General features: G+C 36.6%; 2 protein-coding genes across 7 annotated transcripts; both read left to right on the forward strand.

Moving 5' to 3' along the window:
• Positions 1-4,620: 4,620 nt before the first annotated feature.
• On the forward strand, positions 4,621-17,193 carry LOC107825185 (uncharacterized). Of its 6 annotated transcripts, none has more exons than XM_016652012.2 (11): positions 4,621-5,012; positions 5,876-5,919; positions 6,379-6,487; positions 6,952-7,114; positions 7,359-7,768; positions 7,962-8,141; positions 11,105-11,495; positions 13,055-13,343; positions 13,717-13,878; positions 14,556-15,047; positions 16,347-17,193. In XM_016652012.2, exons 1-11 carry the CDS (start codon positions 4,817-4,819, stop codon positions 16,635-16,637), a joined length of 2,727 nt encoding a protein of 908 aa, XP_016507498.1. In that variant the 5' UTR covers positions 4,621-4,816; the 3' UTR covers positions 16,638-17,193. The 6 variants fall into 6 exon arrangements, with proteins under 6 accessions (XP_016507498.1, XP_016507499.1, XP_016507500.1 ...); XM_016652013.2 differs by having other exon boundaries at positions 11,108-11,495; XM_016652014.2 differs by having other exon boundaries at positions 7,009-7,114.
• A 2,892-nt stretch (positions 17,194-20,085) lies between these two features.
• On the forward strand, positions 20,086-23,572 carry LOC107825186 (uncharacterized). Its single transcript, XM_016652016.2, has 2 exons — positions 20,086-20,551; positions 22,531-23,572. The coding sequence occupies exons 1-2, from the start codon at positions 20,226-20,228 to the stop codon at positions 23,354-23,356; spliced, it is 1,152 nt and encodes a 383-aa protein (XP_016507502.1). The 5' UTR covers positions 20,086-20,225; the 3' UTR covers positions 23,357-23,572.
• The last annotated feature ends 4,009 nt before the right edge of the window (positions 23,573-27,581 follow it).

Below are 27,581 nucleotides of genomic sequence, written 5' to 3' on the forward strand. Positions count from 1 at the left end.
AAATAATAGGGACTGAGGTAAACATGTACAATAATATCTATGACTGAGTGCAAATAATGTGAGCATGAATAAAGCCTAAGCATGATCTCTAACATGAAGGCAAACAAGTTCAATAACAAATAAACAAATAACCACAGATAATAGCTATTAGGCCTCACAACCTCACAGGACGGACCAAGTCTCAATTCCCTCGCGGTGCACACCCACACGCCCGTCACCTAGCGTGGGTATCACTTCCAAACAATCACGTGATGTCAAATCTCCGGGTTTATACCCTCAAAGCGAGAATTAAAACTGTTACTTACCTTAACAGCGTAAAATCTTACTCCGGGATGCCCTCGTCTCTGGACTCGGTTTCCAAAAGCTCCGAATCTAACCAAAATCAGAATACTACTATCAACATAGGCTAAAGAATCGAATTCCACAATAAAAACTACATAAATAGGCCAAAAATTAGAAATCATCCAAAACCCGTCCCTCGGGTCCATGACTCAAAACCAGTCAAAAATGGCAGAATAATAAACCTCGTCCTCACCCGAGTCTAACCATATAAAATTCGTCAAACTCGGACTCCGTTTGGTCCCTCAAATCCTCACTTAAAACTCTCCAAAACTCAAACCCTAACTCCCTCAATTTCACCCTAAACTCCTACTAATTTCATGGCTAATCAGTGAAAAAATATCATAAACGCATGTAAATAAACCCAAGCGACTTACCTCACTGATGTCTCGTGATTCTCCCTTGAAAAACACTGTCCCAAAGCTCAAAACCGTTCAAAAATGGTGGAAAAGGGCAAAAATTCACGAAGTGCAACTTATATAGGTTCTGCCCCAGGGGGTTCGCACCTACGACCCTCTTCTTCGCACCTGCGCGACCGCATCTGCGGTCCCAGGTGCGCACATGCGCATTTCACTTAACCGACCATGCTTCGCACTTGCAGCATATCCTCGTACCTGCGAGCTCGCAGGTGCGATACTCTCTTCGCATCTGCGAGCCTCCCACGCACCTACGATCATCGCACATGTGGCTCCCCATCCGCAGGTGCGGCCACACCAGTAGCCCAGTACTATTCGCTCCTGCGGACTCCCCTTGCGCACCAGCGACCTCGCACCAGCGACTCCTCCTTCCGCAGGTGCGGAAATAGCAGTAGCAGCAGCTTCAGCTACATTTTCCAACTTCCAAACTCCCCGTTAGCCATCCGAATTCATCCCGAGCCCCTTGGGACCTCAACCAATAATACCAACAACTCATATATCACTACCCGAACTTAGTCGAACCTCCGAAACACCCAAAACAACACCAAATCAACCCCGGATTCAAGCCTAAGAACTTCTAAACTTTTAAAAATTCGCTAATGACGTCGAAACCTATCAAACCACGTTCGAATGACCTCAAATTTTGCACACACGTCACAAAATGACACTACGAACCTACTCCAACTTCCAAAATTCCATTCTGACCCCGATATCTAATTTTTTAGTGCCGACCAAAATCGCCAAATTTCTAACTTTCGCCAATTCAAACCTAATTCTACCACGGACCTCCAAATTACATTCCGGACACACTCCTAAGTCTAAAATCACCCAACGAAGCTAACCGAATCATAAAAATCCACATCCGAATTTGTTTACTCATAAGTCAACTTCCGGTTGACTTTTCTAACTTAGCTTTCTAACTTAGAGACTAAGTGTCTCATTTCACTCCAAAACTACTCCGAACCCAAACCTACCAACTCGATACAACTCAACACAGCTGAACAACACATAAATGGGCAAAAATGAAAAAAATGGGGCTACAACTCTCGGAACGACCGACTGGGTCGTTACAGAAATTAAATATAAAAAACGCAAAATAGAAAAAATATTAAAATAAATGAGTGAAATGAAAATAAAACATTAATAAAAAACGTATTGTCATAATCTTGTGTGAATATTTAAAATCATGCAATAAATTAATGGATAGGACACTCGTGCAAATTACGTGCTTTATGAACTAATAAAATTGTAAACACATTTAAAAAGATTATAATAGTTTATTTCTACATAGAAAAAATATTTAAGTTCCAAAAAAAAAATCAAACAGTATGACGACCTAAATTTGAGTTCTGGATTCACTCAGAACTCAAAAGTTCACCTAAATTAAATTTAAAAACATATAAAATAAAAATATTAAAATGAACCAGTAAAAGAAAAAATAAACCACTTAATAAAAACGTATTGTAATAATCATATGTGAATATATAAAATCTTATACTAAATGATTGAGCAAGATACACGTGCAAATCACGTGTTTTAAAAACTATAAAATAATATAAAAATTATAATAAATTATTAAAAAATATTTAAGTTCGTAAAAAGCCAAACGGTATAATGATCTAAAACTGAGTTGTGGATTTGCTACTCATAAGTTGAATAAAAGATATATTTAATATCAGAAAAAGCCAAACGCTAAAATGATTTAAATTTAAGTTTAGATTCGCTACTCATAAACTGATCATATTTTAATGTAAAAAAAAAATACAAAATAGCAAAAATATTAAAATAAATCAGTGAAAAGAAAAATAAAACGTTAATAAAAAATATATTGTAATAATCTTACGTGGATATTTAAAATTGTGTGCTAAATAATTGGACATGATACACGTGCAAATCACGTGCTTTAGAAACTAGTAAAACTATAAGCATATGTAAAAAGAATATAGTAGATAATTCGTTTACAAAAAAATTATTTAAGTTCAAAAAAGCTATACGGTCTAATGATCTAAATCTAGTTCTATATTTGCAGCTCATAAGAACAAAAAAAAACAGTTAAGTTTAGAAAAAGTCAAACGCTATAATAACCTAAATCTAAGTTTTAGATTCGCTACTCATAAATTGATTGAAATTAAATGTAAAAGAAGCAAAATAGGAAAAATATTAAAATAAATGAGTGAAATAAAAAATAAAATATTAATAAAAAACGCATTGTAATAATCTTATGTGAATTTTTTAATGTATTTATAATTTTATTATTTCCTAAAGCACATGATTTGCACCGTGTGTCCTGTCCAATAATTTAGTACAAGATCTTAAATAGATCATTTGTACATAGAAAAAAATATTTAAGTTCCAAAAAAGCCAAACGACATAATGACCTAAATATGAGTTCTGGATTCACTAAGAACTAAAAAATTGACCGAAATTAAATTTAAATAAATATAAAATATAAAATATTAAAATAAACCAGTAAAAGAAAAAATTAAATATTTAATAAAAACATATTGTAATAATCATATGTGAATATATAAAATCTTATGCTAAATGATTGAGCAAGATACACGTGCAAATCACGTGTTTTAGAAACTAAAAAACTACATAAAACAATATAAAAAATTATAACAGATCATTAAAATATATGTAAGTTAGGAAAAACTAAACGGTATAATGATCTAAATCTGAGTTATGGATTTGCTACTCAGAAATTGAATAAAAGATATACTTAAGTTCAGAAAGTGCCAAACGCTATAATGACCTAAATCTAATTTTTAGATTCGCTACTCAGAAATTGACCAAAATTTAATATAAAATATACAAAATAGAAAAAAATTCAAATAAATCAATGAAAGAAGAAATAAAGCGTTAATAAAATATATTGTAATAATCTTATGTGAATATTTAAATTCTTGTGCTAAATTATTGGATATGATACACGTGCAAATCACGTACTTTAGAAACTAGTAAAACTATAAACATATGTAAATAGATTATAATAAATCATTCGTATACAAAAAAATATTTAAGTTGAAAAATGCTATACAGTCTAATAATCTAAATCTAGTTCTGTATTTGCATCTCATAAGTTGAACAAAAAAAATATTTAAGTTCAGAAAAAGCCGAGCACTATAATAACCTAAATCTAAGTTTTAGATTCACTACTCAAAAATTGACTAAAATTTAAAAAAATACAAGATAGAAAAAATATTAAAATAAAGCGGTGAAAGAAAAAATAGAAGATTAATAAAAAACGTATTATAATAATCTTGCATGAATATTCAAAATCTTGTACTGAATGATTAGACAAGATACACGTGCAAATCACGTGCTTTAGAAATTAATAAAACTATAAACACGTGCAAAAGACTATATAATAAATCATTCATATGTTAAAAATTATTTAAGTTCGAAAAAGCCAAACGGTATAGTGACCTCTAAGTTTTAGATTCGCTACTAAAAAATTGACCGAAATCAAATGTAAAAACAATGCAAAATAGGAAAAATAAAAATTTAATCAAATACCAAAAATGCCCTAAGGGCTAAGACCAAAAGCAAAAAAAAAAAAAAGAAAAAAAAAAGTTATCCAAAGATTAATTATCACGGATTTGTTATCCCATCCCCTATAAGAATAAAAATAATACTATAATTTTAGAATAATTAATCCCAAAATTAATTATAACACAATTTTATTCCAATCAAACATAAAATAAATTCATCTCAAATTTTTTTCTAGAATTAATTATAATTTATATCTCGTACCAACTGTATAAAATAGAAAACAACAAAGGTATTGCATACAAAATATTCAAGAACCCTTCCTGCCCCTATGTCTCATACTACTTGAAGAACCCTTCCTGCCCCTGTCTTTATATATTTCACCAAAATAAAATCAATCACTCTCTTTTCTCCCTCTCTTCCTCTCTCTCTCTCTTTCTCTTCCCCGACATCAGTGTGACATATATATAGAGAGAGATATATAGCTAGGTATATACAGGAATCTATATTTTATATACATATAGTACTGGAGGAAGAATATTGGTGGGGTTCTAAGGGTGGTGGTGAAGATGAATAGCAACAGTAAGAGTGGTAACAGTGGTGTTGTTGGAGTAGGAGCTAGGGTTTCAATCCCGAGCAGTGTGAGGAAAACGATCCAGGATATAAAAGAGATCACTGGAAATCACAGTGAAGATGAGATATATGCAATGCTCAAAGAATGCTCTATGGATCCCAACGAAACTGCTCAAAAACTCCTCTTTCAAGGTCCATTCCTTTTCCCCCTTTATATACATATGTCAATGTGTGTGTGTGTGTGTGTGTGTGTGTGTGTGTGTGTGTGTGTGTGTGTGTGTATATATATATATTATGTGTGTGTGTGTGTGTGTATGTAGCTCTATGTGTTGTTTTGTGTATGTACTTATAAGCGTTCTGTGTGTGAATGTTTGCTTTGTTTTGTGATCTGTTTCTAGCTTTTGATTACTTGATAGAATGAGTTTTTATGAGTGACCTTTTTTTTTTGAATTTTACTTTTTCTCCTTTTGGTATTTTGCATGTGTGTGCCTCATACTCAATTGAGTCGGTTCTTTTTTTCTTTTTCTCATGTCCCTGTGGCCTTTGTTTTTCATTCTTTCTTCTTACTCTTTATTTTTTTTGTTGTTATTTTTCTTTCTTTTTTCTGATGTTTTAAATTTGTTTGGTATTCCTGAATGATGCACTTAAAAGCAGTTTTGGGCATATGTGTAAAAGGGCTGCCTTTAATTTGTTCTGGTATTTGATATCAAAAGACTTCTGATAGATGCAATCACCCTCCCCCTCCCCCCTCCCCATAGGAGGGGGGGGGAGCAGGTTAAAATTTACCTTTGGTTCAAGATCAGATTTTGCAGCAGATTACATTTGATTTGGGGTTAAAATTACATCTTGTAGCTATGATTTATTGTACGATAGGCTGATGGTTGGTCTAATGCTTTTAAGAGAAATGTGTAATTCACAGTTTTTTTTTGATAAGGGAAATGTGGCGTTCACATTATAGGAGCATAAAGGGCCTCTTGTGCTCTCTTTCTCGGTATCCTTGCATTGGTGACATAAACTAAGTTTCTTTACTAACCTCTTTTACGCTTTCTTTGCAGATACATTCCATGAAGTTAAAAGGAAGCGTGATCGAAAAAAGGAGGTATGGTTAGAAACTGAGTTGCATAACTACGATCTCTCACTATAACATTGAAATAATAGTGAACTTATTAACATATCCATAAACCTGTTGCAATCATGTAGCTGTTCAGCATTTGCAAATGCCATCTTCTGTTCAACTGCTGTAATCATCGTTGCAGCTTACCTTGTTGTTCTGCTGAAGAAAATCACATAGTAGTCCTGATTAATGCCATTGTTTATCAAAATATTCCTGATTCAAAACCATTATGCTTTAGCATCTTAGCAGAATTCATTCACCTTTTGGTCCTTAAGACCTAATGAATGTCAAATGGGTTTATTTTTTCAGAGGACTTCTGGATATATCCAATTTGGTATAAGCATCTTGCTTAAATTACTTAGTTTTTTCTCTTAAACACATAATTACTGCGGAAGTGTTTTGGGTTGCCGTAGACCTTTTCACCTGCTCTTTCTGCATTAATAGCTTCAGAATTCAATCAAGGAATCTGCTGAATCAAAGTGGAAAGCCGGCACGCAGGGCAGGGGGAACAAAGGGAGTCGTGGAAATTTGACTTCTCGTCATGTTTCACATGGTAAACGTCAATTTTGTTAATAATCCTGCATTTGTTGTAGTCTCTCAGGATGCTGCAGAGCCCTGGACCCCTGGTTCCACATTTGTGTTCTTCTGAATCTTAATTTACTAGCCCATCTTCTTTTCTAATATACTCAACCTACTTCCTTTTCCATCTATTCTGATATACCCTTCTTGCTGAATGACAAAAGACTCTGGTTTCTAATATTTTAAATTAAATGTCTAATCTACAATCTGTCACTCTGTTTACACATTTCACCTGTTATTTCAGATACATTTTAACTGATTTTAAGCTCTTATTCAGGCTTTCCGACTGCTATCAGGCTTTAAAAGAATTGATTTCCCTCTTGAGTCTTTGATGCCTTTCCATTTAGCTCATCGAAAGAACCTTTGTATTTCTTTTAGATTTGATATTATGTTCCTCTTTTTCCTTACCGACTCGTACACACGTGTATGTTTTGTCAGATGCAGGTGCTGGAAAGAATGGGAAAGACTCATACTTATGTGTGTATGTTTTGTCAGATGCAGGTGCTGGAAAGAATGGGAAAGAAAATTTGACCAATCACTTTCTTGACAAGAGTGTCGGCTTATCTTCTGTGCCTAATGTTGAGGCAAAAAATATTTCAAGGTAATATTGATCTTTATGGATTTTTCCCTGCCCAGGCATTGTTTCATATGCATGTTACCTTGGAATCTTGGATTGCCAAGGTTAAGCCTTTCACATGTTACAAAAGATGCCCTCTTAGGTTTTGGTTGCCTAGATTATGTGGTCTTATTTTGCTAACAAGTGATTATGAGCTGGTTTGACCAGCTTATAAGCTTATCCAAACACTCATAATTTTGAAGCCCTAATTCTCTTTACTTTTTTTCAGCTCATCAAGTGCCGCTACTAATGGGCCTAGTGGTCTAGCTTCCGGGAGCGACATCATTGTACAAAATGCTCATGCATCTGCAAGAAGAGGAATTAAACAATTTGAAGCATATGCAGGTGCTGGCTCTGGTGTGCAGACAACTCCTGCTGATGCAAGCAAAATCCCAAAAGTGGCTACGGGAAATAGGGATGTACATGGGCAGAGGAGGCCAAACTCCGTCAATTCTTCAAGAACTCTATCTTCACCACCTCCATCAGGAGCTCATCTCTCAGCTTCAGATCCTGTGCTCTTGCCATCTCAAGATTCACGACCCGCTGGTGTAGTAGGCACAGTTAGAAGGGAAGTTGGGAGCCAGCATTCTCCAGTTGAACGTGCTTCTTCAAACTCAAATGGGAGTAAAAAGACTACTGGTAAATGCTTTGAAGACTTAATAATGTGAAACCGTCCCTTCTCAAAAAAATGATAATATGAAACTGTTATTATTTGATAGAATAGTTATGATTAGTATAATTATATTTTATTATTTTCTTTTATTTTTTTAAATAGACGGACTTGTTATATGTGTCGAAGCTTATATATTTCTTTCCCCTCAAATCTGAGTAGCAAAGTCTGATACTGGAAGCGTAGATATACAAGTGAAGATGCCAAGCAAATTTCAGGGGCCTGGAAAGAATCAACTTCAAGAGTTCTTGCAAACTGCTTCTTCAATCCATGGTGGTTCTTCCGTTAGCAGGCCTTCGTCTAATTACAACAATCGATCACAAACGATTGGTACACAAAAAGGTATAGTAATTTAGTGTGATCTATGTTAGAATATTGCTTTTAATGCCCCAGCTTCTCAAAAGATTTACCAAACTGATTTTGTTACTATTGCTGCTTAGTTTGATAATTGAAGTTCTTGGTTTTTGCCTCATAATTACCTGCATAATGTTCTTCTACCTTTGTACTTGGGTAAAGGAAGACGACAACAACATACCCATAATGTTCTTCTACCTTTGTACTTGGGTAAGGGAAGTTTGAATTATAATTCAAGTAACTTTTAGACGAAGAGCCTAATCAAGAAAACGAAGAGGAACCAGTTCTTTTGTTGATCCATCTACCCAGAACAAATTCTGCTATTTCACCTAGGTTTCAGCTTTAGGATTAACTGTAAATTATGTGAAATTTGTAGCGATCAAATGGTATGGTGTATTAGAATAGAGTAGAATGCTAAAAATCTTCTTTCATAAAAAAAATACTAGAAGTCTTCTTTCATAAAACAAAAAACTAGAAATCTTCAAGACCTATATCTATTCACATGCACCTTATCTCCTGGTATTGGTAAAAGCCGTAAAGCAGACTGCCCAACCCCAAAAATAAAAATAAAAATTTGTTGGTTAGTTATAGGTGTCATAATTATGAAGTTTCAAAATTTAAATGTTTGGGTTGGAGTATATTATGAATTTTTCTTTTAAATCAATAAAGTGAAATAGACATTTAAATGTTCAGGGGAATACTACCTTGCTGTTGCAGAAACAAATGAATTCATCTGCAAAGTCCTAGTATGGTGGTGAGAATGAATATTTTTCATCAATAGATGAGAGAATGAATATAAAGATGTTATCCAGTTCCTGCCATCTCCCACAGGAACATTTGATTTGATACCGCAATGCAATTTAGAAGGGGGGACTTAGAGCAACGGTAAAGCTGTCTCCGTGTGACCTATAAGTACGGGTTCGAGCCATGGAAGCAATCACTAATGGTTGTGTTATGATAGGTTGTCTACATCACACCCCTTGGGTTGCGGTCTTTCCCCGGCCCCTGCCTGAACGTGAGATGCTTTGTGCATCGGGCTGCCTTATTTATTTATTTATTTATTTATACCATAATGCAATTTATCAAGAAACATAACAACCATTTCCCACAAGAGCATTTGCTTGTGGGTAAGATCGTACATTGTTAAAACAACATATGTTACGAAGAACTTTGAAGAAGAATGAGTGTAGCAGCATCCGAGGGTGTGGCCTATTGGTCAATGAAGTGGGTTGAGAACAATGAGGTCTCAGGTTTAAATCCCAATAGAGGCAAAAAAATAATAGGTAGTGTCTTCCCAATTGTCCAAGCCTTAGTAGATAGAGTCGCCCGGTATCTGTGCTAGTGAGAGGTAGCAAGTACTCTGTGAAATTAGTCGAGGTGCGCACAAGCTGGCCTAGACACCATGATTATCCAAAGAAAAAAGAAGAATGAGTGTGGCAATTTTGCTTGGATGCTTTTACATGCCATAACAGGGAATAGAGAATACAAGCTTCTGGAATATTAATGAAGATATATCTTCAATTTTCTTGTCATAAGAAACATAGAAAAGGTGCTTTTCATGCAACACTGAGAATTTTAAATTCTCATTGATTTGGTCATATGAGCCGAAATTGAGATCAACATAGATTAAACAAGTTGCTAGTGGAAAATAGAGTTTTGTTTGCTTATGTTTGTTAAAAATATATTATTATGTGTATCATAAAATGTAATGTTTTCATGAAGGTTTTCTGCCTTATGTATACTTCATATTATAATGTGTATCATAAAATATAGTGTGTCGATACAAGACATCCAACTATATGTATCATAAAATATAGTGTGTCGATACAAGACATCCAACTATATGCATCTTTCTGGATACTTTCAAATACTTTGACTTGATAATAAAAGCACTATTTTTTTCCAGTTGTTTTAACTTTATATTTCTGTATTACTCGATTTATATTCTTAATATACATATACGTATATAGATGGGCTCAATGGGTGGTCAATAAGGCCCGTCCTAGGTTGGTGACCTCCATTGCACATTGGAGAGAGGGGGGCAGCCCTAGTTGCCGAGTCTATATCATAATGTACATTCTTAATTTCCCCCCCTAAAATGTACATTGACAATTTTTAGAACAGTTCACAAATAAAAAAGATAGTTTGAGCTGGAACTTAGCTCAAGCTTGACTTTCCAAAAATCAAAATGTTTTGATTCACCAGAAATCTTTAAGTGCAACAGAAATGTTCATGTTTTCGAAATAGAATGTTGGTTGTTGGCTCGTTGCTAGTTATCTGGTCCCTGGCATAAGTAAAGTTTACTGGATACTGTCTGGTAAAGGTCAGTGGTGCACTTAAAGCACACTTAGGCCCTGAAGCGAGGCGCTAAACATGTTGAGTGCTTCACCTCGCTTAGCAGGCACTTCACTGTCATCATCAAGGCTCTAAGACATACTTTTCCTTGCCAATGAGCGTAATCCTGAAGAGGCGACACTAACAATTGATATTTCACATTATCGTTATTTTTCTTTCAATTTCTTTGCCCGTATATTTGTTATTCATGCTTATAATCTTAGTCTTGGACTACACATACATATTTGTATTTTTTTTTTTCATTTGCGGCTTTCTTCATTAAAGCCCACGCTTTATTTGCGCTTAAAGCCCCAATGGTGCTTGGAGTTTTTTTGTGCTTTTCGCATTTGATAACACTGGCAAAGGTTAGTAGTAGTGATCTCTGTTTAGATAATTGTCTTTTTGCTTGGATCAGTATAGTTTTTGTTTCTTTTGTGTGTTTGTTCTAATTTTGAACCTTAGTGGTGTCAGTCTCTTTGCTTGTTTGTTGGTTAGAGTTCACTTGCTAGATTGGGAAAGATAAAGAAAATGCATTGTAGCTAATAGAGTTTGTCTTTCCCCACCTGTGTAGTTATTCATGCTGGAAACATAACACTAACTTCTATGTTTTTATACAGCAGGTCCTTGTAAGGAATGGAAGCCAAAGCCTGTTAACAATAATCTAGCTCAGGGGTCTGCTCTTGCAGCTGCTTCGTCTGGTGTTTCTATGGTCTCTGTTGAAGTCAATACACTATTGCAGCCTCCTGCTGCTGTTCCTGAAACAAAAGAAGATACTGCAGAGCTGCAGAAAAAGTTAGAGGAATCACACATTTCAGATGTTGAGCATGTAATTATCCCTAACCACCTTCACGTCCCTGAGGTTGAAAAACTTGGATTCTGTTTTGGAAGTTTCGACACTAGCTTTAGTTTGGTTACAAGCACAAACAATGCTCCCGAGCATGACGGAAGTCCACCAATTCCTGAAGCTTCTGAGTGCATTGAAGAAGCTGCAAGTGAACAGCCTCCAAGGTTTCTCTCTCTCTCTCTCTCTCTCTGCACCCCTCTCTTGTACTTAGGAAGCTTTTCGTTATCATTAGCTTAATCATCTTTAAGCTGGAAATGTAATGCAGATGATTGAATTAAGGATCTCCTGCTTGCTGGCTTCTCATCGTATCTCTTTCCTTTGTTCTTGACATATGATCTCACTGGCTGACAGAAAGGGAAATGTACATTCCCTTGGCGGATATATGTAGTGTTCTCTTTATATTGTTCATTTATGGAGTGAATAAGGGAAATGTGTTCTTTGTTTGGTTGGTGTATTTATGAATGGAAGGGACGCCATAAATCATAAGCTAGAATTATATATGATCACCTCATGGGACAAGTTCTTTTGCAGTTTATCAACCAAGAAAAAGTAACTATTATTGAATCTGTAGGAAGTCTGTTGGTTTCACGATTCCGGTTTCAACAGTAATATTAAAGGATCAACTCAAAACATGCTATCGATAGATGATTCAGATTCCTCCTCTACTCCCTTTGTCCCACTCCAGTGTGATAGTTTAACTATATCCTACTTTGGCTTGTGCCAGGTTGTCCCAGCTTTGGGTCCACTTAAAAAGAATTAAGGTATTGCTGGACCCTATTTTTCCCTAAAGAAAGTTAAAATTCTTGATAAGTTTATTCTTATCTCCATTTTGGACCTATTTTTACACACACACACACATATATATATATATATATCCCAAAGGCCGTAGCGCAAGTTCGAAAGTTGGTGGATGTGGGCTCACCCCTCTACCCTTCTCCACTCAAGTACAAGGCTTTTCTTTGTTGGCGGGTTTTGTACCTGTGACGTGCCTGCGCTCTTATCATTGAGCCAAAGCTCCGACCACAGCCTACTTATATTTAAATGCAAAAGTTTCAAGCCTCAACTTAAAACAGTGTCTAGACTCTAGTCAAACTAGGACACTTTAATTGGATAAAGTGATTAATTTAGACTTAACTTGATTACCTGAAATTCAGTGCCCTAAAGTTTTAAGTGACACGAGCTTTAGTTTTTTAGTTTAAGTGCTTAATCTTCAACCTTATAATCCAACTGCTTAGTTAATTTTTTTTTTTTTTTTTACCTTAAGTTGTTTTCTTCTTTTATGGCTCTTTTCTTTTAGAAAAGATCGTTGTGGACATAGAGACCTAAAAGTTTGTGTGAATATTTTTTCGGGGTGGGGGGGACTGTGAAAGTTCCCACTGTTTTTTTAGTTTTTTGGTGTGAGTGAGCATGTTTGCCTCTTAGTTTTTTTATTCTCGACTTGGTGGAATCTTTTCTTTCCAAATCAAAATTGAATCCTGATGCATGATTATTTGCACCTCCGCCATTTCTAGCTTTTCAGTTTTTTTGTAGCTGTGAAAGTTCCCCCCGTTTTTTCAGTTTTTTGGTGTGAGTGAGCATGTTTGCTTCTTAGTTTTTTATTCTCGACTTGGTGGAATCTTTTCTTTCCAAATCAAAATTGAATGCTGATGCATGATTATAATTGCACCTCCGCCATTTCTAGCTTTTCACACCTGACATCTTTCTTTTGTATGAGCATATGCAGTAATCAAAATGCATCAACAGCTGTAGAGGACACTGATTATTCTTATCAGCCTCCACCTTCACATGGACAGGAGAGTTTCTCTGCCAAAGGAGATGATATCTCATCCTCTGCTCCGGAGTGCAGTGAATCGAAGCCAGAGACTCTGCAGTCGGGTCAACAATATTCAGTTGTTCATACATCGCCCAACTATAATTTTGGCTTTGTGCCACCAATGTTAGGCAATCAGCTCGCGCCCTTTGATAGCTCTGAATCTCAACCTCGAGATGTTTCTCGTCTTCCAAATTTCCTTGTAGGTCTTCATTCTCTGGATTTTTGTATACCTATTTTGTCATTATAATACTTTCTGAAGCTTCAAATTGTTATTAATATAATGAACTTTCAAATGGGTGCTTTAAACATTGCAGCAGTTTGATTGAATACTGAATCTCAGTGTCTACTGGCTTTACCTCAACTTTGAGTAGCAGGGACCTAGGATATTCACGTGCTATTTGGTTGTGTCTGTTTCTTATTGATGGCTGTAGAACTATTTAACAACAATTACTTCTCCGAAAAATATTTAAAACATTTAAATGATAATCAATATACTTTAAGCATTTGTGTTGTTAAGCTTGGAAAATTTACTTATTATACTCCAGAACTGTTATAGCTATCCATTTGTTCAGGTTCAGCAACCCATTGACCCAACAAACTACTATGCCCAATTCTACCGTTCGAGTGCTGACACTGATGGCCGCATTTCACCTTTTCATTCAGCGGGTGTTTCTACCCAGTACAATGGCGGTGTTGCTGTTGTGCCTCCACAAACTTCTCAATCTTCTCAAGAGGTTGGTATCCATCTTGACTGATTTAAGGTTTATATTTTTGTCTCTAATTTTGTGGGGAAAAAGATAAGCAGAAGGAGAAGGGAAGAAAAGTGTGTGCTAAGGGTTAGGGTACTGGTGTTTGGCTAAAGATCTAGAAAAGCTCTCTTTTTCCCTGTATACTTGAGTCATAATTAGTGCCTGGTTGATTTTTTAGCTTTATTAAATTGACACAGAAGTCAATTCTCTACAATCTGAAATGCAACAACGGAAGTGAATCATATTCAGGCAAATTCTTTCTGAATAAACCAGAGAAAAGATTAGAGATGCCAGTGCTGTTTAAATTGTCAGCTCACCAAAATTTCCTTTCACTAGAACATGCTTCCCTTAATATTGTATGAGTTCTCCTAGGAAATCTCATTGAGCCACTGAGTAAAGAGTAAATATGTTCAACTACTTCTCAATATACACTAAAATCCTTTGCTTGGATGCCTTTCTGTCCTTTGCGATAGATAAATCTTGATTTAACTTCTTATGGTGATATTCAAGTAGTTCTATTGGAAATTATACCGCTACTGCTTTATAAATAATTTGCAGGCAACAATTGTTTAGTTTTGGGATATCGCATTGCTATGATGCTTTAATTTAGTTGACCCACACCTAAGATTGTGCGTCTATATATTTATTTGATTGTTCTGCAGGGCGGGAACACTCTTGCTTTATCTACTGCCGCTCCGACGCCACTTGTGACTCAAGCTGCTGGGCTTATGCAGAGTTCGTTAGCTGTACCACAGCAACCTGTCCCTGTATTTCGGCAGGCTGCTGGGATGCATCTGCCCCATTATCATCCGAATTATATTCCATATGGTCACTACTTTTCACCGCTTTATGTTCCACCAACAGCCATCCATCAATTATTAAGCAATGGTGCCTTTTCCCAGCAACCTCAAGCTGGCGGTGTATATCCACCTCCACCATCAGCTGCTGCCAGATACTCTCTTTCGCAATATAGACCAGGAGCTAATGTGGGAAATTCAGCTCACATTGGAGTGCCTGGCACATATGCGCCATATGGATCCTCTCCTGTCAACTATAACCCTAGTTCAGCTACAACAACTGGAAACCCTGCTCCCAATGAGGATCTTTCTGCGTCTCAGTTCCAGGATAGTAACGTCTATGTTAGTGGACAACAGGTTGGTCAATTATTTGCTCTTAGCAATTTTGGTATTCCTTTATGCACATTGAATCATTTCCTGAAAAAATGTGCATCATTATTGCTGAAAATAGTGAAAACTGTGCATATTTAGTGTCTGAAATGCTTTGAGCTGTAGTGATAAGGGCTGGTAAGAATTGAAGCCAAAAACTTATGAAGTCTAATTCTAATTGGAGTACATTAATTTGTCAAATTGAATTTGATCTTAGTTTCATCTGTAACTGTAATATATCCATGATACTATATTATAATTTAAGTGTTATCAGTTGGACTCCTAGCAAAGTGTATGCTAATAGAGGGATTAGATGTTGGCTTGTGGAAGTTGGCAGCATGCGTGTTAACAAGGACCGCAGTATGCGGTTTTTCTAAGAACTTAAATAAGCAATCTATTTTTTAAAAGTCACTTTACAAGATCACGAAATAAAACCTGCCGTTGCCCCGCGGCAATCTGCTAATCTGAGGAGCCATAGGGGCAGTTGCAGCACTTCATGAATTTTTGCATCTTTCGCAGGGAAAGCTGCACTATGAAGTTTAAATTGGTTCCTGATCATTTCTTTTTCCAGTAGTGTGTGTGCTTTACTGTGATTTTAGTGGAGAGCTAACTGCTGAACAGCGATGATTCGTCATGAACTGATTGCTTGTTCGTACTTTGGTTTCAAAATTTGACATTTTAGCTACATTATCAAGGATTTGGTTTTAAATAGGCTGAACATTTTTAAAAGAAAAACATAAATTCATTACGTCATTCCATTTGAGGTACTTACAAATTCCTTGTGTTTGTTATAGAGACTTTAATTTCGCGTGGGGCAACATTGTAGTAGTGAGGTTTGTATGCTGTTTAATTGAACACTGGTACTTCTCTGCAATCTGGTTGACGGAAGAATTCCGTATTTCTGAAACAGATATAACAGTTTGAATTTCTAAATGTAATTTTTTTTGAAAAGGAGCATTCCTCATTGACGTCTCTAAATGTAATTTATTGTTGAGCTTTTCTTCTTTTGCCTAATTAACTTAGTTGGCTCCAGAAATAAGTTGGTGTAGTGGTTGGTTAGATTCATACTTAAGTTTCCTTCTCTGTGATTAAATATCTTGTACCATGACACGATGTCCTCTTTCCCTGAAGGTATCTAAGTTTGTGAAATAGCATTGTCCAGAGGGACCCTGACGCTGACCCTGGGCCAATTGATTTCCTTCTTTTCATCACTTTATAAAAAATGTTTATCATCTGTCTATATTTTTGAAGGAATGTGATTTAGGTGCAACATCTCTTTTCTTGCAGAGTGAAAGCTCAGGTGTGTGGATTAATGCACACAATCGAGATTTATCTAGCTTGCAAGCAAGTTCCTTTTATAATCATCCTCAGGGTCAAGTGGCTCTAACACCCAATCAACCTGGACACGGAAACTTTGCTGGTGTTTATCACCCAGCACAACCAGTTACAGCATCAACTGTTCACCCACTTATGCAGCAGTCTCAAACGATGGCCGGTCCAGTTGATATGGTAGGACCAACAGCCAATGTCTATCAACGGCCTCAGCATTCACAGATTAACTGGCCAAGTAGTTACTGATGAGCTGGTCCTTTCTTTTGCAAACTATAAAAACAAGAAGTGAAAATCGTCATTGGAGTTTTTAGAGATGCGACGTTCTGGATGTGGAGGAATGGTTCCATCAAATGTTGGAAAGAAGTGTGCAGGCTGACTGTAAATTTTTAGAAGGGGTGCCAACCAATGAACTTCACCAAGGTATCTCTTCTTGCTTGGGACTGAGGAAATGGTGAATCCTCCTGTAACCGATAGTGGCAGATTTTTGGTTGAGGCAGATACATGCGAAATGGTTTTTGTTAAAACTTGATAGCCTTCAATAGTTTTTCAGCGTTATTAGCATAACCGTGAGAGTTTAAAAACTTTTTCTTCCCTATATATTTCTTCTTTTTGTAGGATTTTAGGACTGTTGAAAGCAATGAGGTTCTAGGGTTTTTTTTCATACATCTTGCTTTCGCGCTTATCTTTGTACCTGTAAAGTTGATTTTAACTTTATGGGACTGTTGTAATTGGTGGTTGGTGCAAAGCGAATTGCGGCATTATTAGTGGTATATTGTGGGGGCAAATTGATACAACTTGAAAATTTCTTGTTGTGGTGTTGAAATTTTGAGAATATTGGTGGTCATGCTTGCAATTCACAGCAAGAATTCTCTAATCTTGAAATTTTTCATCTCTTTCTATTTCTTGGGGCAATGGGGATGCACTAGTATTGCAGTGCTAATTTTCCAGAAGGGTCTGATTTGCTTCCTCTTTGCTGTGTTTTTTTATTATTTTGGGTGTTGGTTTTATTTTTAGTTAAAGGTTTGATTATCATGTAAATGAGCTGCAGTAAATAATTGAAAATGATTGAAGATTGGATTTGTAGAAGAGATGCCAGATTAAATGACATCCACAAAGCATGAGCTTGTCCTAATTCTGGTCAAGGAAAAATTAAACTGTTTCGGGTTTGTTTGGTTGGGAAATAAGTTATCTCATGATTAATTATCCCGAGATTAGTTATTCTAGCCTTCCATAGGGATAAAAAAATGCCATAATCCAATTGAATATGGGATAAACTCATCTCAAATTTAATCTAGAGATTGATTATCCCTTATCTCTTATACCAAACGAGTCCTTCAGGTGCAAAGTATTTGCAATGTAAGTTGACATACTTGACATCCAAACAATTGCAAGGCAACAAACTATGGAATTCAAGGAGCAAAATTCTAGTCCTAATGTTAAGAATATCAGTACACTCAAAATTGCAGGATCCAGTCTTAAGAATAGTACATTCATTATTACATTCGGCTACATTTTGTAAGAAAATCTCAAAATACAAACATATCTTCCAAACTACTTGTGTGCATCGGACATAGCAAATTCAAATGAACAAGCACTAATCTATTAACTAAACTGGTGTTTGCACCAAATCAAACACCAAATTGCGTTATTTACTACGGTTAATTGTTGACTGGCGCGCCAACACACACACACAAAAAAAAAACAAAGAATAAGTGCAAATTTCTGTAAAGTCGTTTTTTTTTTTTGCCCTTTTTCTTTTGCGAGAGAGTTGAGGGGTTTTACCAAGTTAAAAAATTGGTTCTTAATTCTTTGAGATTGACCAAATCAATATATAAACTAGGTATGATTGGTAGGTAACCAAACCATTTACCAATATATGTAGTTGTGCAAAGTCACATATTTGTACCAAATATCACAATTCCTTTTATTCTAATGGATTCAGCAACTTCCCATGGAACTTTAGGCTAGAAAGGAAAGCCTTAATTAATTGTCGGGGTATTATCACTTTTAGCCCGCGTCAGAAACTATTTATATTCGGCTGTCGAAAAAGTGTATAAAATTTGTATAATTTTTATATATAACATACATAATGTATATATATACAAAAAGTATATATTTTTTCGACTATTATTTTAAGAGCGGCTATACAATGTCATTTTCCCTTAATTGTCCGGCAAAGGGTAAAGGAGATTTGAATTATCCCTGTTAAATTGCCTGTTTAATATCTAATTTTATCATCACACCTCCAAACTCCAAAGGGATTAATCTTTCGTATGGTAATTGAATTTTATTCGCTATAATCGCAATGAATTTTACAGTTTTAATTAATTTAATATAGTTATGTGGCTGAAATTATTCTTCGAAAATTTGACACATAAAAGTGACTATTAAGGCTGAAATATTAATATAACGAGTCTACAATGAAATCCAACCACATACTTGCTAGGACTTTTGGTTTGCAGACTACTTTTCTTGTCATTTTATGTACCTTCCCAAATAATTTCATCCTAATCAAGTAATTGAAAAAGACATTTTCTCGTTCTTTTGACTCAATCAAGAAAACATCACAAAGGGAGTAAATTAAAAACAATATATTTCCTAATAATGATCGACACATTAATGTGTTCCATTTGGCCTCCTTGTTTGTATACTTGGAGCAACTTTGCTTTAATTTCTTTCGTCCAAATGTTCCAAATGTATTAACTTCATTTTACACGTCTCCCTATCAATCAATCAATAATTCATACTAATCAATCACACCACACGCCCCTAAATTAGACTCTTGTAAAAATAAATTATAATATAGTTGATTAATATTTTTGAATTTGATAGGTGGAAATTAGGATAGTTATTTAATTCAGTATATGGCCACTTCAAGGAGATGACGTGAGCTATAACACACGAAAATTTAGAAATAGTGCGAAACTTTATGACCCTAAAACGCCAAAAAATGAGAAACGATCATAGCAAAACGATGACTATTGTTCCCTATATTGTTTTTGATGAGCCGGCAAAATTGTACGCGATTCGGACCCGATCGCCCTAATTCATACAGATGGCGTAGGCAGCTTGAGTTTTCATCATTGAATTTAACATATATTTACTATTAATGTAGTGACATATTTGTAATATCAGTATATTTTAACGAGTTATAGAATAACATTAATCTTAATTTTTAGGTTATTAATTCCATACTTCCACTTATTATGTATAATTAACCTATAATTATATTTTAAATAATTATTTTTTATACCGCCAAAGTTAAACTCTTTATATACTTATTATTTTTTCATAGATGAATCATTTTCATGTCAAGAGGATATTTTATATTAATATGTGCATTATTGAGCTAAATTTGACGACAATATCGTGGTTATTTGAAATTAGACTACGTGAATTACATGATCTCAATTTTTTCAACCCCTATATATAATGCATAGGACGCTGAGATTATTCTAAATCTAAAAACATTTTATTCATTTAAACTTGACTGCTACCAAGCATAGTTGTTTCCCATTCTTTTTTGGGTTAGATGGGGCGTTACTTCCTAAGTAAAGGGTTCTATATATTTGTTTTTAAACTTTAGGGGGGTGCATGTAAATTACCATAGAATACGCAAGACTCTATGCAAACTCCAAAAGAGCAAAGTACGAAAATGACAATACAGAGAACTTTTTTTCCCTGGAGTCACGGTACGTACAACCTCCAAAAGGGAAAGTACAACAGTTGAATCTTGAAAGATCTTCACCTGTAAGAAAATCAACAAAATCACATCATCTGTTTGTAAAATTCTGAACATACCCTTTAAAAGAGAGCTCAAAAGGGTGTCTGAAAATGGTAAGAGAGGAGCCATTAATGGAAGAAAAATGCAATCTTGAAAATGAAGAAGAGGAGATAAAAAAGAACAAAAAAAGCAAGAATATAATAGAAGAAATAGCGGAGAAGTTGAGGGGTGAAGTGGAAGAAAAGGAAAAGATTGAGGCAGCTAAGGAAATTAGGAAACTAGTGAGGAGGTCATCGTCTTCCGGCAAGACTCGTTCCCGGTTTGCTGCAGCCGGCGTTATTCCGCCGTTGGTTGATATGCTTCAGCTTTCTTCTTCTCTTCTTGCTCGTGAAGCTGCTTTATTAGCCCTCCTCAATCTTGCCTCCCGCAATGAACGGTTCGTATTGTTGAACTATTCCTCTTTTAGTTTTTTTTTTAACATCTGTTGAGAAATAATTACATGTGTGTGGATTGTTGTTATGTGAATTGAAGTTTGTTCAAGATTTTATGAGATAGTTTGAGAATGGTGATTTATTGTGATGATTAGATAGGAAAGATTATAACTTTTTCCGGTAAAATTGAAAATTTTGTATGTTGAGTCTGGAAACATTTGTTACTGTAGAAATGAGAAGGAAAAGGTGCTATTGGCAGTTTGGCTGCCCTCAAATTTGATTTAACAAGAAGCTAAAGGATGAAAGTGGTGGTTTTAATGTAAAGTCTTACAAATCCCAAGGCTTTGGCCTAGCGGAAAGAGCGCAATGCTTGATGTGTGGGTTAGACGCACGTCATTGGTTCAAACTATGTTGCAGACAAAAAGCATTATATTTAAGTGGAGAAGGGTAGAGGGGCGGACCCCTTATCCACTTAGTTTCGAATCATGCTCCATTGGTCTCGAGGATTTCTCGGTTAAAAAAAGAAAGAAAGTAAAGCATATGAATTCCACTTTGACAAACTAACATTGTAATTGTAGAAAGCATGATTAAGCATTTGGTGTGATGTGATGGAAATTTTATACAAGAAGCCGAACAAGTATAGAGACCAGCCATAGAGGTACCCGATACATATACTGGTGGGAGGTAGCAGGTAATCGGTGGATTTAGTTGAGGCGTGCGCAAGCTTGGCACGGATACCACTGTTATTGAAATAAATAAAAAATAGCAACCAGCCATAGAGGTCGCCAGTAGATATCAGTCCTAAACAGAAAGAGCTACTTGAAACCATGAACGTTGCTATATTAATTGTCAGAGAACCACCTGAGCTTTTCTGCTGAAATTTTATGTTAAGTATGACCTTTTGCTTTGTTTTATGAGTTATTGTCACCTAGATGTCATGATAACATTGGCAATTTAGTTTCACTTGCAAAATAGGGAAAAAGAGTTAGCGTCTCGACTGGGATGGAGGCGTGGAGTTCTTTTGTATATGAATTGGGCTAGCCATGCGGACTCTAATAGTCATCTGAAGAAAGATTATATGGAAAAGACTACGGACTTCTAAGCCAAAAAGGATGTTCCTTTTCCCTCAGAATGAGATACACCATTGACTAATTGAGTTTTTATCTTTAGAAGCATTTTAGTGTTACCTCTCTAAGGTAGGGGTAAGGTCTGCGCATACATTATCCTCCCCAGACCCCACTTGTGGAATTCTACTGGTTATGTTGTTGTTGTTGTAAGCATTTTAGTGTTGCATCTTCTCACTGATGTTTTAAAAGGTGTAATTGGAGTGTGGCCCAAATGAATCTTTGCTTTTGTCTCCAATTTCTGCTGGACGGCCACCAGCAGTGTGAAACTTATCTAATGATTGAATAGTCTTTTATCTTTCTTTTTCTGGGTGAGGCAGCAGAGAGGATGTTGGATTAGGAGAGCATTCAAAGCTAAACTTTTGCTCATCAATGCCTCTTTTGCAGTCAAAAGAAAAGTTTTTCCATTTAATGTGCAATGACTACAATTTCATGGGATTCATAAACTGTGTTCTGGTTAAAATTTTGAAAGGTAGAAGACAATCAGGATCTTTTAGCTTCTTGCTGTGGTAGTAAACTTCTGCAACTTTTTGTATCTCACTAAAAACTGTCATCCTTTCTGATGGGGAGCCTTGGTGTAATTGGTAAAGTTGCTGCCATGTGAACAGGAGGTCACGGGTTCGAGCTGTGGAAACAGCCTCCGGTAGAAATGCAGGGTAAGGCTGCATACAATAGACCTTTGTGGTCCGGCCATTCCCCGGACCCCGCGCATAACGGGACCTTAGTGCCGGGCTGCCCTTTCCCTCGTTATCTTGGGATATATATCTTCCTTGTTCTTTTTGCTTTTCCCCTGTTTGTATTACTTACTTGTTTCAAGGATAATCAACTTGTCTCCTTATATTCGTTTCCAAATTTACCAGAAACAAAATAAGGATAGTTACATCCGGTGCCATCCCGCCTCTTGTGGAGCTCCTCAAATTCCAAAATGGCAATTTGAAAGAACTAGCAACTGCTGCTATTTTGACACTATCAGCTGCTGCAACCAACAAACCAACAATAGCTGCATCTGGAGTTGGACCTCTTCTTGTGCAGATCCTGAGTTCAGGAACTGTTCAGGGAAGGGTTGACGCCGTCACAGCCCTCCACAATCTCTCCACAAGCAAGGAAGATCCCAAGTTGGTTCTTGATGCAAGAGCAGTTTTTCCGCTAATGAATCTCCTCAAAGATTGCAGGAAATATTCCAAATTTGCCGAGAAAACCACAGCTCTATTGGAAATCCTTTCTAATTCTGAGGAGGGAAGAGATGCAATCACAAATGCACATAATGGAATACTGACTCTAGTGGAGACTGTTGAAGATGGCTCACTCGTCAGCACGGAACACGCTGTTGGGGCTTTGCTCTCGTTGTGTCAAAGCAGCCGAGACAAATACAGGGAGCTGATCCTCAAAGAAGGCTCTATTCCAGGCCTTTTACGGCTTACGGCAGAGGGTACACCTCAAGCTCAAGAAAGAGCGAGAACACTTTTGGACTTGCTTCGAGACTCTCCTCCTGAAAATAAATTTTCATCCTCCATGTTGGAGCGAATAGTGTATGACTTTGCAGCACAAGTTGATGGAAATGATAAAGCCGCTGAAACAGCCAAGAGATTGTTACAAGACATGGTTCATAGAAGTATGGAGCTGAGCATGAGTCGTTTACAGTTAAGGGCTTCATCTTGTACCCCTTCAAAGGTGCAGTCTGTATGACAACAACAACAACAACAAACCCAGTGTAATCCCACAGATGGGGTCTGGGGAGGGTAGTGTGTATGCAGACCTTACCCCTACCTTGTGAAGGTAGAGAGGATGTTTCCGATAAACCCTCAAAGGTGCAGTCTGTATGAATACTTAGATTGTTTCAAGCTTATCATAAACCTGTATAGAGATTAGGAAAAGCAGTTATGTAAATGGACTATATTTAGCTATTCTTCCTCTGCCTGTTTTTATGTGCAAAGATGTGGAGTTGCATAGACCCTGTTTTTATGTGCAAAGATGTGGAGTTGCATAGACCATATGACTAGCTAGTAGATGGTACATGCTGGTGGTAACACTCATTTTATTAACCTTTTTGAGCATTGTACATCTCTAACTTAATCACTCATTGTAAAGTTTGTAACTAGTTGTACATTACTGTTTTTTTTTTTTTAACTTCGCCACTGATGTTTGGGTTAGGGTAGGCTGCCAACATTACACCCTCTTAGTGCGATCTTTTCTCGGATCCTACATGAACGCGAATTGCTTCAAGCACCGAATTGTTTTTTTATTTTTTAATGGCATGAGAAAAAGTACTTTTCGATAAATAATTTTTAAAGATAAATAATTGTCTGAAAATATTTTAAAGACAAATAGGAATAAACAAAAATGAAAAGAAGCCAAGCAAAAGAATACATATATATAGTCGACATATGCAAAAGACACACTTCTGTGAGAAAGTACAAGAAGATTACACTAAAATGTTTCTTCCCTTCTCAAGAACAATTTATAACCAATCATCACGTGAAGAGCTTTGTGTACTTTGGTGCCGTCCTTTATTATTATAATAAAGTTTCTATATTATAACGATTATTTTCGTTTCTGTTGCTAAAGTTGCACATGCCTACAAACCAATATAATAATTTGAACCCAAAAAAAACAATATAATTACAAAGAGTAAAAAGAGAACCAAACGGTCCCCAAGAGCAATATTTACAAAACTATATGAAGGCAGATGATAAATTTGTTAATAGGAAAAGGCTCGGGGGTCACACTACAAATTTCGAAACACGCATTACGCTAATTTGTGCCATGATTTAGGGCCCTCATTTATTCGCTAATCAAATCTCGACCATCGATGTTTTTGTCGGAGCAAATGACAAAAATAGTCACTTAAATATCTTTTGAGCAGTTTTAATCCTTTAAATTTATCAAACATAAGAAATTTTGGTATTCATCAAATATTGAAGGGAAAAGGGCCAAATATACCCCTCTACTTTCATATATTGTCTCTATTTAACCTCCGTTATACTATCGGGCCAAATTTACCCCTACAATCAACAAACTTTTAAAAATACCCCTTGATCTGTTAATGTCACGACCCAAAATCCCAACCTGTCGTGATGACGCCTATCTCGGTACTAGGCAAGCCGATAATCTCGATAAATTACAATTTCTCTTAAGTTTGAAAATACAATAATTTAATATAATACAAAATTCTACAAATACTGACACGAACACTCCCCAAAACCTTGTGTCACTGAGTACATGAGCATCTAATATGAATACAAGTTTGAAAAATACGGTCTATAATAGTCTGAGACCAAATACAGTAAATAAGGAGATAGAGAAGGAGAGACAAGGTCTGCGGAACACGGCAACTACCTCAAAATCTCCTGAAAATCAACTGCGAGAGATGATCAACATCCGTTATGTTCGGGAATACCTGGATCTGCACACGAAGTGCAGGGTGTAGTATGAGTACAACCAACTCAGCAAGTAACAATAATAACTAAGGAACTGAAAATAATGACGAGCTACACAGTTATAGTTCACTTTCAGTAATTCCAGCAAAGAATAAACATGCTTTCAAATCTGGCAGTTTAAGTCAAATCAATTTTATACAGTTCAAGTTTATGTAATCCGGATATAAAATCTTTTAGAGATTTCACAACAATGACACATAGCAACCAAGTGTAACAACAAATGCAAAACAAGTACAACCTCTCAGGCAACAGTCACTCAACTCATCACAACAACTCAACCACTCGGCTCTCAGCCCTCAGCACTCACACTCAATGGGTACCCGCGCTCACTGGGGGTGTACAGACTCCGGAGGGGCTCCTACAGCCTAAGCTCCATAATCTGCACGGACAACTAACGTACTGCACGGATAATTCACGTGCTATAATATCCTGCACGGATAACTCACGTGCTATAATATCCTTACCTCACTGACAGACCCTCGGCCTTTCTCAGTTCTCAACCTCTCTAGTCTCTCGGGCTCTCAGAATTCACTAAGATCGGCCCAAACAAAGATAACATAATGCATCAACAAATATCAAGAAAGACTGAGGTATGATACGCAAGTAAATTCATGACTGAGCACAAGATTAGTAATTAGCAAATAATTCAACAAGTATGTGATCTCTGTGGGTCCCAACAGTACTATCACATAGCCTAAGTATGATTTCTAACATGATTTACAGTCAAATTTCTTCAACACATAGAGAGCATATAGCTAACAACAAGTTATTCAACTTTATAGTTTTATGGGACGGACCAAGTCACAATCCCCTCGATGCACGCCCACACGCCCGTCACCTACCATGTGCGTCACCTCCAAAATAATCACATGACACAAAATTCGGGGTTTCATACCCTCAGGACCAGATTTATAACTTTTACTTACCTCAAGCCGTGAAATCCAAATTTTAGCTCAAAAATCGCCCGTGGGGCCCACATCTCAGAACCCGACAAAAGTTACAAAATCTGAAAAGCCCATTCAACCACGAGTCTACCCATACCAATTTTACCAAAATCCGACCTCAACTCAACCCTCAAATCTACAAATCTTATTTCCAAATTTCTAAGTTCCAATCTCCGATTTACACCTCAAAATCATGTAATCTAGTCGGATTATTCGATGACAATTCAATATTATGGAATAGAAATGATCACAAGGGACTTGCCTCAAGTTTTTCTCGAAAATCTATCAAAAATCGCCTCTCCTCGAGCTCCAATTTGTCAAAAATGGCGAATGGGACGAAGTCCATATTTTATAATTCGCCCAGACAGCCTCGGTTCTGCCTCGATCTTGGCCTTCGATCGAGGTCCTCGATCCTGGCCCTCGACCCTGGCCTTCGATCATGTCTTCGACCCTGGTCTTCGACCCTGCCTTAGATCGTGGTCCTCGACCCTGGGCTCGATTGTGGCTTCGATCATGATCCTCGACCCTGCCTTCGATCATGGCCCTCGATCCCGGCTTGATCGTGGCTTGATTCTGGGCTTGATTTTTGGGCTCGATTCCGGGCTCAATTCTGGCAGAAGAAATTTCCAGCAAAAGGAAATTGCAGCAACTGTTGTAGTTCAATGTTTTGATCCGTTAACCATCCGAAACTCACCCGAGGCCCTCGGGACCTCAACCAAATATACTAACAAGTCCTAAAATATCATACGAACTTAGTCGAATCCTCAAATCACCTCAAACAATGCTAAAACCATGAATTACACCCCAATTCAAGCTTATTGAACTTTGAAATTTCTAATTTCTACAAATGACTCCGGAACCTGTCAAATCACGTCCGATTGACCTCAAATTTTGCACACAAGTCATAAATTACATAACAGAGGTATTCAAATTTTCATAATCAGATTCCGACCCCGATATTAAAAAGTCAACCCCCCGGTCAAACTTCCCAAAAATTCAACTTTCGGTATTTCAAGTCTAATTCCACTACGGACCTCCAAATTATTTTCCGGACACGCTCCTAAGTCCAAAATCACCATACGGAGCTATTGGAATTATCAAAATTCAAATCCAAGGTCGTTTACACATAGGTCCATATCCGGTTCACTTTTCTAACTTAAATTTTTAATTATGAGACTAAGTGTCTCATTTCACTCCGAATTCCTTCCGGACCCGAACCAACTATCCCGGCAAGTCAATAAACAACTGTAAGGCATAATTTGAGCAGTAAATGGGGGAACGAGGTTATAATATTCAAAACAACCGTCCGAGTCATTACATTCTCCCCCTCTTAAACAAACGTTCGTCCTCGAACGGGTTTAGAATAGTACTTGGAGTCTCAAATAAGTGTGGATATTTGCTCCACATTTCCTGCTCAATCTCCCAAGTAGCTTCTCCGGCTGGTTGGCCTTTCCACTGCACCCTCACTGATGCTATGCTCTTTGACCTCAACTTTCGAACCTGTCGGTCTAAAATAGCCACCGGCTCCAC

This window comes from Nicotiana tabacum, chromosome 2 (assembly GCF_000715075.1).
Source record: "Nicotiana tabacum cultivar K326 chromosome 2, ASM71507v2, whole genome shotgun sequence".
Classification (NCBI taxonomy): Eukaryota; Viridiplantae; Streptophyta; class Magnoliopsida; order Solanales; family Solanaceae; genus Nicotiana; species Nicotiana tabacum.